Source organism: Nanorana parkeri, unplaced genomic scaffold (assembly GCF_000935625.1).
Source record: "Nanorana parkeri isolate BGI_ZX_2015 unplaced genomic scaffold, ASM93562v1 scaffold1262, whole genome shotgun sequence".
Classification (NCBI taxonomy): Eukaryota; Metazoa; Chordata; class Amphibia; order Anura; family Dicroglossidae; genus Nanorana; species Nanorana parkeri.
Genome location: NW_017307530.1, coordinates 456,960 through 469,946, shown reverse-complemented (window position 1 = coordinate 469,946; position 12,987 = coordinate 456,960). Strand labels below are relative to the sequence as shown.

Sequence of the window (12,987 nt, the reverse complement as noted above, 5' to 3'; positions counted from 1 at the left end):
ACCCTACGAAGTTTTGTTCAGGAGTCCCCCAAAGACGGGATTGTACTATCCTCAACAGCTGTCGTCTTTACATTCCCAACTGACGGGGTATGTGCAGTCTCTGCAGAGGGAACTCCAAAAGGTCCACCACCGGGTTCGAGAGTCTCTCCCGGACCCAGACTCAATAACCGGTGTTTATTCTATTCAACCAGGTGATTGAGTCGTGCTATTAAACATTCGAGGACGGGACTAGAGCCGAGATATCTTGGGCCATTCCAGGTGCAGCTGACGACGCCAACCTCTCTGAAGCTCGAAGGACGAGACAACTGGGTCCACGCAAGTCACTGCAAGAAGTGGCTCAACTACATCAAAGAATGAGGAGTATCATTTTCGTTTATTGTTCAGACTGAAGGGGCAATCCCCCAGTCTATCACGTTATTAATTAGTGCCAGAGACCGTCACAGAAATTCATCATGTGCAGTTCTGACAGGCCCATATTATTTCCTGTGCATTTCCGCTGCTTATAAGGTAATTCTCCCTAATGCAAGAGGTTCATGTGCTTTAGTGAAACTTGTTCCGGCATCTTACATTGCAGCCGATCAAGAGGATTTAATGGTGCACAGGAAGGCAAGGATGTCCGGGAGAGCTCATAGGGAACTGTTCTCTAGCCATGATCAAGCTTGGGCATGGTTCCCCGCGTGGACTGGATGGAGGATCGAGCTCATGAAGTGGTTGAACAATTTCTCCTCTATTGTAGACAAGATGTTCAATGAAACCGTGGGAGCTGTCAGAGAGATCACCCAGGAACAACGGCAAGTGTAGTGAAGAGTGGTGTTGCAGGACAAGATGGCTCTTGATGATCTTTTAGCATCCAAGTGGGTTTCTGTGAATTTATAGGAGAGGACTGGCTAAGATGGTAGATGCGCATACACGTGGCTGATCAGGGCAATGAACATGACTAAGCACATCATTGGCTAATGGCGCGAATTTCGGCACGTGTTTCCTTTGTTTAAAGCAAGGGTGTGCGCCTTTGCGTGCACCAGCGCAAGTGAGTCATGCATGTTTCTCTGCGCATCCACGTTGCACTCCCCTTTTCTGTTGTTCTGTAACTGTACTTTTGGGTCTGATTGGCTGATGTTGTAAAGCCACCCCCTCTGGTCGTTATCCTTTTGTGCCTTATAAATAAACAGACCTCCTGTGCTAGTCAGGACTTCCACACTGAGACACCAACTTGAATCAGCGTCTTGCCTGACTCTGCTTGGCACTACTGAGGTACTTAATTTCCTTATACCAAAGAGCTGAATACAACGTGCTTTTAAGCGCGGCGGAATTGGTTGCGCTGTGCGTGCATTGATTTCTGCAAGTGCAGCAGAGATTTGTGCGCACAACACCTTGTGTACATTAAATTGCGCATTTTTGTGAGCAGATTGTGTAACATTGATGTAAATGGGCAAACACGCATTATACACGCTTTAAAAACATGCAAAAAAACCTGCAGCAAACACGCATTGTTGAGCGTTCGTTGCCAATGAAGTCTATGGGGCCAAGAAGTGCAGAATCGGCCACAGAGTAGTTCATGTACTTTTTTCCAGTGACAGATGTGAACATGGCAACTAATGTAAAATGTTTCTTTACTCTGCCTCGAGACCCCCCCACTCCATCCATACATTACAAGCGAACAGCATCCCCGGCATCCCTTTAGCTGTAGAAGCTCCAAACTTCTCCCCCTCCATCACACAGCGCAGCATTCAGGACTAGCCCTCTCTCAGCTACATGGTAGCAGTGGAGCCAGGCACACAGTGACTGCACGGCAGATGGAGAGAATTTTGGAAGTGAGGTATGTTGCATATAGACCAGCAGCGCCGAGGCCGGCGGGGAAGTGGGACCCGACGGCCAGTCACAATTCCAATTTATATAAAGGTCTGAGTAATATTTGTGGAAGGCCCTGGCTATGTCCTCCGAGGAATGAACCAGAACCCGTCGCTGACAATGGATTTTGGAAATGTAAGTACCAGCACGTCTGGCACGAACAGAACGCGGCAGGAGTCTGCCACTCTTGTTGCCAAATTCATAGAACGTGCGCCGAGCCGAATCCCGGAATCTTAAGTAAGCAAGATCCAAAATGGAATTAAGGTCTCGGCAGCAATTGAGAAGGTCTTGATAAATGGCCAGCGTAGGCACCGCGCTGCGTTTCGCTAGAGTTCTGCAAGAGAGGTCTTGAAATAGAGAGATTTGAGCACCATTTTACGAGGCAAATGATGTACTACCCAATAAATGCATGAACAGGCAAAACAATGGCAAATAAACAGCATATAATAAAAGCACTTTAAGTATACAGATACATCTTAACTGTTTTTTTACCTATCTGCATATGTAAACAATATTGAGCTGACTAATGTAATTCTATCTGAAACAGAAAACTGTGGAGGCAAAGTCTTATTCCAAACAGACCCGGGTCTTAAACCTACTGGCCAGTGGTATTTAAGCTGGCTAGCCATCGGTGGGGCCCAAGCTCTGCTTGTACAGATGGTTTAAATGCAATATCACAGTGGCCAACGGCCTCTGACCACTCTAGCAGCTTGGATTGTGGCTCCCCACATCAGTTGGTGAAAGAAGGTTGTTTCTTCTCTCCAGCCAACAGCTTTCCAGGTTCCAGCAGCAGCTTGTGCCGCACAATAGCAGTAGTGATGCTTGCAGCACGTCTCTGTAGAATCCCATCATTCAGGAAAGGGGTGATAGGGTCTCTTTCTGGTACAGCAGCCACTGGATTCCCTCACCAGTTCATGCAATGTTTGCCACACTGCAGAAGAGTCTTTCAGCAGGATCCCTCAGTAGGAGAGCAGACAGTGTGAGACACTGGAATCGCAGATACTGTTCAGCAGACAGTGATCATCAGCAAACACCTCAGGTTTTATCTCTCCCCTGAGAGGATGCGCGGGCTATCACCGTCCTTTGCTCATCCTCAGAGATATTCCAGCACACTGGCAGATCATCACAAGAACCCCCACAGCGCCTTCCAGTCCGCAGGTGTGATGTTAGGGCCGTGCAACACAACACACACACAAATGAACTAATCTCAGCTGCCTCCACCCACAACTTATAGGCTTGTGGGAATCTTCCACTGGACTCCTAGTCTGTACACTCTGCCCTTAAGCAGACTGGCACACAGGCTTTGCAGACTCCACACACTGCTCTCACTAGCAGGTATAGGTTAGCTAAAACAGGCACAATTACCTCTAGAGTTAGTACCTCCATTCACAGTCTCCTGCACTATTGCTGGCCATCACTGGAGGGAGACTCACCAAACTCAAGCTGGCTGGACACACATACAGGCAGATGAAAATCTTGCATACATTCTAGTGTATTCTAATGGTTGTGTGACAGCCTCACACCCACTAAGATTCCCCAAGCTATCCTCCCAGCTAGAACCTTGACGTACCCACTTCTTACACTGCACACACACACCCACATCAGACACACAGATCCCTGCCTGGCAATGACTTACAACCAAACTTCTAGGCACAGATGATACAATCAATCGACTAAACACATACAACAGACACACAACAGTCTTTTCAGATTTGGGCGTTCCTTTAGAGCCGTCAAAAAACAGCTTATTAATTTTATATTTTATAACTCTAGACGGGCAGTGCATAAAAAAGGTAGTTACAAAAAATAGACGTTACAAGCAAACAGGATGAAAATTAAATGGGATAAAACTTGTCTTCAGGTATTATTCTTCTATTGACAATCTTTTAACCCTCATAACTATTTCTAGTTATGAATTATGGATCAAAAAGTGAGGGTTCAGGTTCCAGGTACTGTTCTGCTATACACAGAGTTCAAACTCCAGCACTCTATGGCTAACAGAACCAGAAATACCATGAAGACACCCAATTATCAGGACTCATCCATACTGTATGGTAAAAGTCTTATGTTAAATATCAGTCAGCTCACCTATGTGCCACTACTCTTTCCCTGAAGGTTCTACGGTTATATTATGTATGGAACAGCAATTATAAGATATGGCCTTTTTAAAGCATTTTGAATATTGAAATACACACAAGGTGAGGTGACACTTTTGTCAATCTGGTGATAAATCCAGCCTGGAGACACTTTGACTGCAACCTCCAGGAAGGTTTACATTGCTGCATGGTTCCTTGCTGGGGAAGCACAAACAAACCCACATTTGGTTCAATTAACACATTTTAGCTAACAAGTTAATGCAAATTGTTTGGTTAGCTTCTAGACTGCATTCAATAAAATTATTGATTTTCAGGATGTCTTATGACAAGAGGCCAAAAAATATGAAGTATTTAATACACTGTTCTTTTAAAAGTGTTTAGCAAAGGTCATGGGTATCTTACTTCCTATAAAATGTTTATCTGTAAAAGTTTATGAAAAGGGACCTAAACTTAGAATTCACGGAAAGAAAATAAATCATTTTAGCTGAATGTTGAAACTGTGGCTGATAGGGTGCCAAGACGTTCTTTTGAAGGACTGCATACTTTTGCTATTTCTTTGGAGTGTCCCGTACAGCATCATTGGTTGCTAGGAGGGAGGTTTAGTTGACGAGGGAACTGGTCAAATAGTTTGCCCACTTGGCGAACTGCGAACAGCTTGGGTTTAGGTAGAGCTCATGGTTGAGTTGGTTCATGTCATTCTTTTCTTTTATCAGAATACTCCTTGCACTGTTATACTGGTTGTCTCCTTGTGCAGTTTCTCCTTCCTTCTCTCTGAGCCCTGCAGTAGAGTTGGGCTTGATGTTTGAGTCGAACGTGAGTTTGATTCTAACATCGCTAGTTCATGTTTTCGCTTCATGACCATACCCCCAGCCTACCCCACCTCAAGCTGACACTTGGCACCAAGAAGCATATTTGGAATGGCTGCTCGGCACGAGAACTGACAGTGCTAAGCTGGGGGGAGGCTGAGGAGCCTCTCACCTAGAAAAGTGGAAGGCACACAGGGACCCACTGAACACGGGGTCGCGACCCACTTTTGGGTCACAACCCTCCAGTTGAGAACCAAGGGGCTAAAGGCTTGCACCTGACCACAGGTCAGGAGCAAGACTTTTCCCAATCGGGGCACAGATAACTGTGAGATCCATGATTGGGCAAAGGCATGATGACTTTGCCCAATAATTGCTCCCTGCTAAGTCCCAGCAGCACACTACAGTATATAAGGCTGCTTATGCCGCAGCCCTATGTAGTGTTTTGCTGGAGTTTAAAGAGAGACTTTACTATCATTGTTCTATCAGCATTCTATCAGCGTTCTATCAGCATTCTATCGGCGTTCTATCAGTGTACTATAGCAGTCTATAATTGCAGTCTACTATAGCAGTCAGTCATAGCAGTCTATTATTGCAGTGTGTTATAGCAGTCTATTATAACAGTTGATTAAAGCAGTCAATTAAAGCAGTCGATTATAGCAGTTAATTATAAAAGTCAATTATAGCAGTTGATTATAACAGTCGATTATTGCAGACGATTATTGCAGTCTATTGCAATATGCATCATGTCTGAAAGGCCAACAAGGAGAGGCAGGCGCTCACATCCAGCAATAAGAGAGCAAGCAGCCTCTTTGTCCGCAGGCAAACGTCATGGTCGTGGACATGCTGCATCCTCTCCAGGCAGGGCATGCTTGTCCTTTTTATCTGGTGCTGGCCTTATTATTCTGCCACAACATACAGAAGATGTGGTGGATTGGGTAACTAAGCCATCCTCATCCTCCTCATCCTCTGTCACCCGGGCTCATACTGGTTCTCAGTCCACTGCAGCTGCCAAAGCGGCCTATTCTGCCTCCTTGTCTACAGCTACTCCTTCCATAGCCCCACCATCATGCATGGAGGAGTCAGCTGATTTGTTTGAACACAGCGTCAGTGACATGCTGCTGGGACATGCGCAGCAATTAGAATGGTCTAATGTTGGTGCTGAGGTTGAGGAACCTGCTGTTCTACTTGAGCCTAGAGAGAGGTGGTGCCAATGATGGACAACAAACTGGTGTTCATGTTCCCCCAGCCGCAGCATACTGCCAGGTTGGCTCCAGTGATGTGGACAGAGGGGATTAGGTGATGATGAGATCACTGACTCTACTTGGGTGCCTGATCTAACAGAGGAGGAAAGTGAGGAGGAGGCACAACCCCAACGGGGCAGGATGTCCTCCAGGAGCAGCCATAAGAGTACTCACCCTATTGCATCAGACGGCAGAGCTGCATAGGTGCAAGATACAGTCCGTGTACCCATCGCACTCAGAGACGCTGCTCCAAAAAGGGAAGGTGGGTGCAGCAAGTGTCAGTGGGTGGCTTTCGACAAAATATAAGTAAAGGATGGAAACCGGCACTCCAAAGCAAGTTCAGTACGTGTTTATTAACGTACTAGTTGCAAGTAGAACACTCTAAACAACGTTTCGGGGTCTCACAGGATCCCCTTCATCAGGCAAACAAGTGATGAACAAGTCACTTGTTTGCCTGATGAAGGGGATCCTGTGAGACCCTGAAACTTTGTTTAGAGTGTTCTACTTGCAACTAGTACATTAATAAACCCTTACTAAACTTGCTTTGGAGTGCCGGTGTCCATCCTTTACTGCATAGGTGCAAGGTGCTGTTGTCTCCAAGCAAACTACCAGGAACTCAACTGTGTAAGAATTTTTCAGCACATGTGCAGCAGACTGCAGCTTTGATATATGCAATCTGTGTCTCAAGCGGATCAAGCGTGGCAAAAACATCAACTTGGGTACCACGTGTTTGAAGAGGCATCTGACCACCTGCCACGCAGCCCGTTGGCAACAGCACCATAGAAAGGTCCACACTTCTCCTTGCTCCTCATCTGTCATCTCTACTCACACTATACATCATGCCATGTCAACAGCATCCACTGAGAGGGATGATGGTATAGCAATGGGTGTTACAGGTCCTTCCGCCAAATCTGCCAGCAGCCCACCAACTGTAGATTTGACCAGTCAAATTTAACTGCCCCAGATGCTGCAGCGAGAAAAAAACACTATCCCACCCATCCACATGCTCAGCATCCAAATGCCAGCTTGGCCAAATTGCTAGATTTACAACTGCTGCCTTTCCATCTGGTGGACTATGCCCCCCTTCCGTGAGTTTGCAGAATGTGCTGTACCACAGTGGTAGGTCCCAAACGCTAATTCTTTTCACGTAAGGCCATTCCAGCTCTGTACCATCATGTGAAAGGCAATGTTTTGGCCTTGTTGGACAAGGCAGTAAGCAGCAAGGTCCACATTACCGCTGACACGTGGTCGAGCAAGCATGGTCAGGGACATTATATTTCCTTCACGGCACACTGGGTAACTCTGCTTGCAGCTGGGAAGGATCCAGGGCGGGGCTCTGTGCTGGACTTTGTTCAGCCATTACGCCTCCAAAAAGCTGATGATGTGAGATCTGTCTGCTCCACCCCCTCCTCTTCGTCCTCCACGGTGGCCTCTTCTGCTGAATTGTCCTGTGAACCAGCAGTTCTCCCTAAGCATTCAAGGAGCTACGCAATGGGTCAGGCAAAAAGGTGCCATGCAGTGCTTGAGCTGGTTTGTCTAGGGGACAGGAGCCACACCGGGGCAGAGATTCTGTTAGCTCTGCAGGGGCAGGCCCAGAGGTGGTTAGCATCATGGCAGCTTAAACCAGGAATGGTTGTATGCGACAATGGCAGCTACCTTCTCTCCGCCTTACGCCTGGGAAAGTTGACACATGTACTATGCTTGGCACACATCCTCAATTTGGTGGTACAGCATTTCTTAATCAGGTACCCCGGGCTGCAAGATCTTCTGAGGCAGACCAGAAAAGTCTGCAGCCATTTCAGGCGCTCATACCGAGCCAGTGTTTGGCTGAAATTCAACGTGAATTCCACCTGCCCATAAACCATCTGATTTGTAACATTCCCACCAGGTGGAACTCCATTTTGGCAATGCTGCAGTGGCTGCAAATGCAACAGAGGGCCATCAATGAGTACCTGTTTGAGTATGGCACAAGGACAGGCTCAGGGAACCTTGGCTTTTTCCCCCCACATTAGTGGCTGCTGATAAAGGATGCATGCACTGTACTGTCACCATTTGAGGAGGCAACGAGGATGGTGAGCCATGACAATGCATGCATCAATGACACTATCCCTCTTGTGTGCTGGAGCATACACAGCGACGATTTATGGATAGGGCACTTGAAGCAGAACATTGGGAGGAAGAAGAGGACTTCCTTTCCTCTCAAGGCCCCCTTTACGCAGAAACCATTCCTGCGGGTCTGCAGATCACACAAGAGGAGGAGGAGGAGAATTATGGCAGCCGTGGGGGCAATGAAGCAGAGGATGACATAAGGCAGTCCTCAAGTGAGGGATTTCTGTCCCCAGAAACCCAAGGAGTAGTACGTGGCTGGGAGGAGGTAGGGCATGATAGCGTCATCCTCATTGACCCTGAAGACTCCGAATCTCATGCCTCCTCAAACTTACGGTGCATTGGTTCCCTTATTCTGCAAAGCCTGTGAAACAACCCCAGGATTCGTGGTATCAAGGAGAGGGATCATTACTGGTTGGCAACCCTTCTTGATGCACGTTATAAAGGTAAAGTTGCAGAGTGCATCCTGCCCTCACAGAGGGAGCACAGGATGAAACAACTTGAGGAAACGTTGAAGAGAAACTTGTGTAACACATTTCCAGACACTGGTAGTTTACCATGTTATGAAAGAGGTGCTTCTGAGGCTTCAGTTGGTCAAAGGAAGAGTGGTGGAGAAGGAGGCCGCCTGACTGATAGAAGTTTTTTTTAGTCCTCAGTGCCCAGGGATGTTAAGTTTAGGCATCCATCAACAGCATCTGCATCATACAGTGCAGGATTACCTAGGGGCAAGAGCAGACCTGGAGAGCTTTCCAGCAGACGATCATCCACTGGCTTATTGGGTCTTGAGAATTGATCACCAGCCAAAACGTAGCCAATATTCTATGGAGCTACTGGGCTGTTCTGCATCCAGTGTGCTTTCCGAACGGACATTCAGTGCTGCTGGAGGTTTTGTGACAGATAAAAGAGTGCGTCTGTCCACAGACTCGGTTAACCAGCTGACATTTATCAAAATGAATCAGTTCTGGATCAGCAGGAGCTATCAATCCTCTGATGCAGATGTAACAGAATAAATTTGTCAGGGATCTGGGATCTCTGGAAGACTGCCTGGGCTGCCTAACTTTGTCAATGATTATTATGTCTAAAAGTAATGTTCTCGGTGTAGTGCACCACCAACAACCAAGGCCCACTTTTTTGGCACCCGCATGTGACAAGTACACATAACTTGAATTTTTTTACATCAGGGTCCAATCTTGCACTCACCAAGAGTAAATCTGGAGGGTTATGGTGTGAAGGCACCGCCAACACTAAAGGCCGATTTTTTTTGGCACCTGTGTGACAGGTGCATATCATTTGAATTTTTACAGCAGGGTCCATTCCTGCAATCGTCAAGAATAACGGTTACGGTGTGAAGGCACCGCCTACACCAAAGGCCCAATTTTATTAAAAAAAATCTCTAACCTTGTTCCAAGTGTCCTAAAGTATGGCCTCTTCATACAGGCTGCCTCCCCCAGCGTTTGTTTAAAGATTAAAGGAAAACCAATTACCAGCAATTGAAATGTCATTTTATTCTTTTTAAATGTCGCTTTTTGCTGCAGGAGGTTCTATACATCATACAGATCCACTACTTCAAAGGCAGTGTAAGGGGACCCTCCAGGCATGATATTTAAAGGAATTTTTAATTTTTATTGTTACCCATTAAGTGATGTTAAAATCACTGCTCCTTTAAAAACGTTATTTTTAAAAAAAAATAAAATAAAATTGATACATGTCCCCCAGGGCAGTACACGGATCCCCATACCCTTTTTATGACCAATAACCTGCATATAAGCCTTAAAAAGGGGGATAATTGATTTTGAAAGTTCTACCCCATAGACTTGCATTGAGTTCAAGTTCGAATTCAAACCTTTTGGGTGTTCTAAAGTTCGAATTTAAACCGAACTTGGGCCTCTTCAGCCCATCATTACTCTGCAGCACAACAGACTGCTAATACATTTTGTGCTTTTAAAAATAATACATTTAATGATGCACTGATGAATACAGAACTGCATTGATTTATGTTTTTTATGTTTGCCTGGGTTGAGCTTTAACCACTTGCCGTCTGCCCGTTGTAAAAAAACGGACGGACTAAAAAAAGTTTAAAAAAAACCCCCCAAAATGTTTAACTCCCCCACCCCCACGTTTACGCAGATATAAACGTAAATACGCGTCCAAAACGACAATTGCGCTACACACGTTACATATCGCCACGAACATCGCAGTGTGAGCAATCATTTTAGGGCCATCAATCACTGATAACACTAAACTGATGAGCTGTAAAACTTTTTTCCAAATAACATTTTTTATTGAAAAACATAAGGTTGACAGTTAAACAATACTATACTTTGTACAGGTTTACATATAACATAGAGCATAATAGTATAGGGTTATTACTAATTTTCTTAGACTGTATTAAGTGCCAATCAAAACGTTCTAAAAAGGCAGGATAAATAGGCCAGAAATGGGGACCCTTGGGTGTTACCTGTGAGGTAGATATTAGAATGGCAGACTGGGTGGGCGAATGCGAAGCACTCAGGGTCTGGCTTCCTTCTGGGGAAGGAAGAGGCTTCCCATGAACACGTTCAAGGGGGTCCCGCTCTCAGGGTGGGCTGCAATGCGTCCCACAATCGCTGTGGCAGAATGCTATGAAAGATGGGGGTTGGGGGAGATAGGGAGAGTGAAGGGGGAGAAGAGAAGGGAGGAGAAAGAAGAGAGTGAGTTGAGGAGGGGGGGAGGGGGGAGTCAGGTGGATCCCTAGAGTACAGTCACCTCTCAGGCGGTTAATGCGCTTGTCCCATCATATGAGGAACAGTTGTCGGTGGGCATCAGACGGTGCATTTGCTTCCGACCAACATGACCAAATTTTCTCGAAGAGCGGTAAAAGCTTTTAAAGCGTTGCCTATGGCCAATTTTGGGTATTATAGTTTTTTTGAGGTTTCGCGCGCGCACGCAATTTTAAGACTTGACATGTTTGGTGTCTTTTTACCCAACGTGACCCCGTCTTTTATATTTTACCAAAAAATTGGGTAATAATAAATGTTTTATCATTTAATATTGGGGAAACAGTTTTTTTTTTAATTTCGGTAATGTTTCCTTAATATAGTAAAAAATAAAACCCGTAGTGGTGAATAAATACCACCAAAAGAAAGCTCTATCTGTCCCTAAAAAATGGTATAAAATTAATTTCAGTACAGTGTTGCATGACGGAATAAATGTCAGTCAAAGTACCGCATCGCTGAATACTGAAAAATGGCCTGGATGGGAAGGGGGTTTAACACCGCGGATGTCAACTGGTTAATGTAAAAAATCTGATCAGTGTGTGTTAGGATTTTTAAAACTCTTTTTCTAGTTGTTTTCTATTTTGTTTTTTTTAATATATGCACATGTGGATAGCCATATTTTCGTATTCCTTATGTTTGCTATTCTTTATGTAAAATAATTGCAGAATAATTTACTTTTTTTGAGGACAATGCATACTTTCTGTGGCTAGTTGATTTTTTTTTCTTGCCAGTCTTTAAAGAAGACGTATACTGTGGAAGGTGTGCCCATAAAGGTAAGAAGAGATCAAATGACTAATCACCAGAATTACTGACTTACCAAGGCTCGCTCTCTATTGTGTTGCTGTGAGGAGATGGCTATCTTGGTAGAGGAGCAAGGCTTAGCTTTCTGATGTCAGAGGTGTCTCCCTAATCACTAGTGGGGTAATGATTAAAAATCATTATTAATCCCCTCTTCAGTTCTCCAAGTGTCACGGTCTAGGGACCAGGGCACTAGGGTACCTGAGCTCCGTAGGGGAGAAGGAGAGCAGATTGGCTGCAGCCTTGTGAGACACCATAGGCTGACAGCCCAGAAACAGGGAGCAAAGCGAAAATCCGGCACAGATTTCTGGATATTGTGACACCAAGATGGTTTAACACAAGGGGTTGCGAGGATTTTAGTATTAGCATAAGGTCGGGAACAACCTGGAGGTGATGGTAGATTACTCCCCACAATAGGTATGGGTCTGGAAGACTCAAGTTGGGCAATAGGGAAAGGAGTGGGGGACAGAGACCCCCCACAATTCATCTTCTACTTCAGGGATGGCCAGATGGAATTGATTTTATTGGCATTGTGGTATAATGCTTCAATAAATTTGTGTGGTGATGTCAAGCATTAAGTTTAGTTCCCTCAATGTGAGGGGTTTGAATGTTCCTCAAAAGGGAAAACAGATATTGTATGATCTGCATAGACAAGGAGTTCAAGTCCTGTTTCTGCAGGAAACACATTTTCGACAAAGGAGGGCTCCATCCTTACCAACTAAGTATTATTATTCTTGGTTTACTAGTAATTGCCCCCAAAGTAAATCTAGAGGAGTAGCAATAGGAATCCATGCATCTGTACCATTTTCTTTAGTCCAGGAGTTGACTGATGATGAAGGGAGATACATTTTTGAAAAATGTAGATTGAACACAAGAATGTTTGCATTGGCCAATATATATGCACCAAATCAGAGCCAAGGAGCAATGCTTACAACAACATTGGATTGATTGGAAAATGTCATGGAAGGGCAAACAATAATAGGGGGAGATTTCAATATAACATTAGAACCAATACTAGATACCTCTAGAGGTAATCATCATATATCTTTAATGCAAATTAATAAATTAAAGAAAAGATTAAATCGTCTTCAGTTGATCGATCTCTGGAGGGTATTGAATCCAACTGTGGAAGACTATACATGTTACTTAATGACACATCAATCATATAGTAGGATAGATTTTTTTCTGACCTCTCATAGCTTGCTCAGCTGGAATCCATGTGCGTCAATAGGAACTCAGATATGGTCGGATCATTTTCCAATATTTTTTACGATGCAGCTTCCATCTACTAGTAAACCCTGCTCATCATGGAGGTTAAATGAGAGCTTATTATCTG

At 44.9% G+C, this 12,987-nt stretch overlaps 1 protein-coding gene across 1 annotated transcript in view; it reads right to left on the bottom strand.

The window, feature by feature from the left end:
* Positions 1-653: 653 nt before the first annotated feature.
* Positions 654-12,987, bottom strand: part of LOC108797345 (keratin, type II cytoskeletal cochleal-like) — a 29,785-nt gene continuing 17,451 nt past the window's right edge. Inside the window, exons 11-12 of the mRNA XM_018568927.1 lie at positions 1,992-2,182; positions 654-763 (exon numbers count right to left, since the gene is read on the bottom strand). Coding sequence (XP_018424429.1) covers positions 654-763; positions 1,992-2,182 — 301 coding nt within the window. The remainder of the gene's footprint in view (positions 764-1,991; positions 2,183-12,987) is intronic.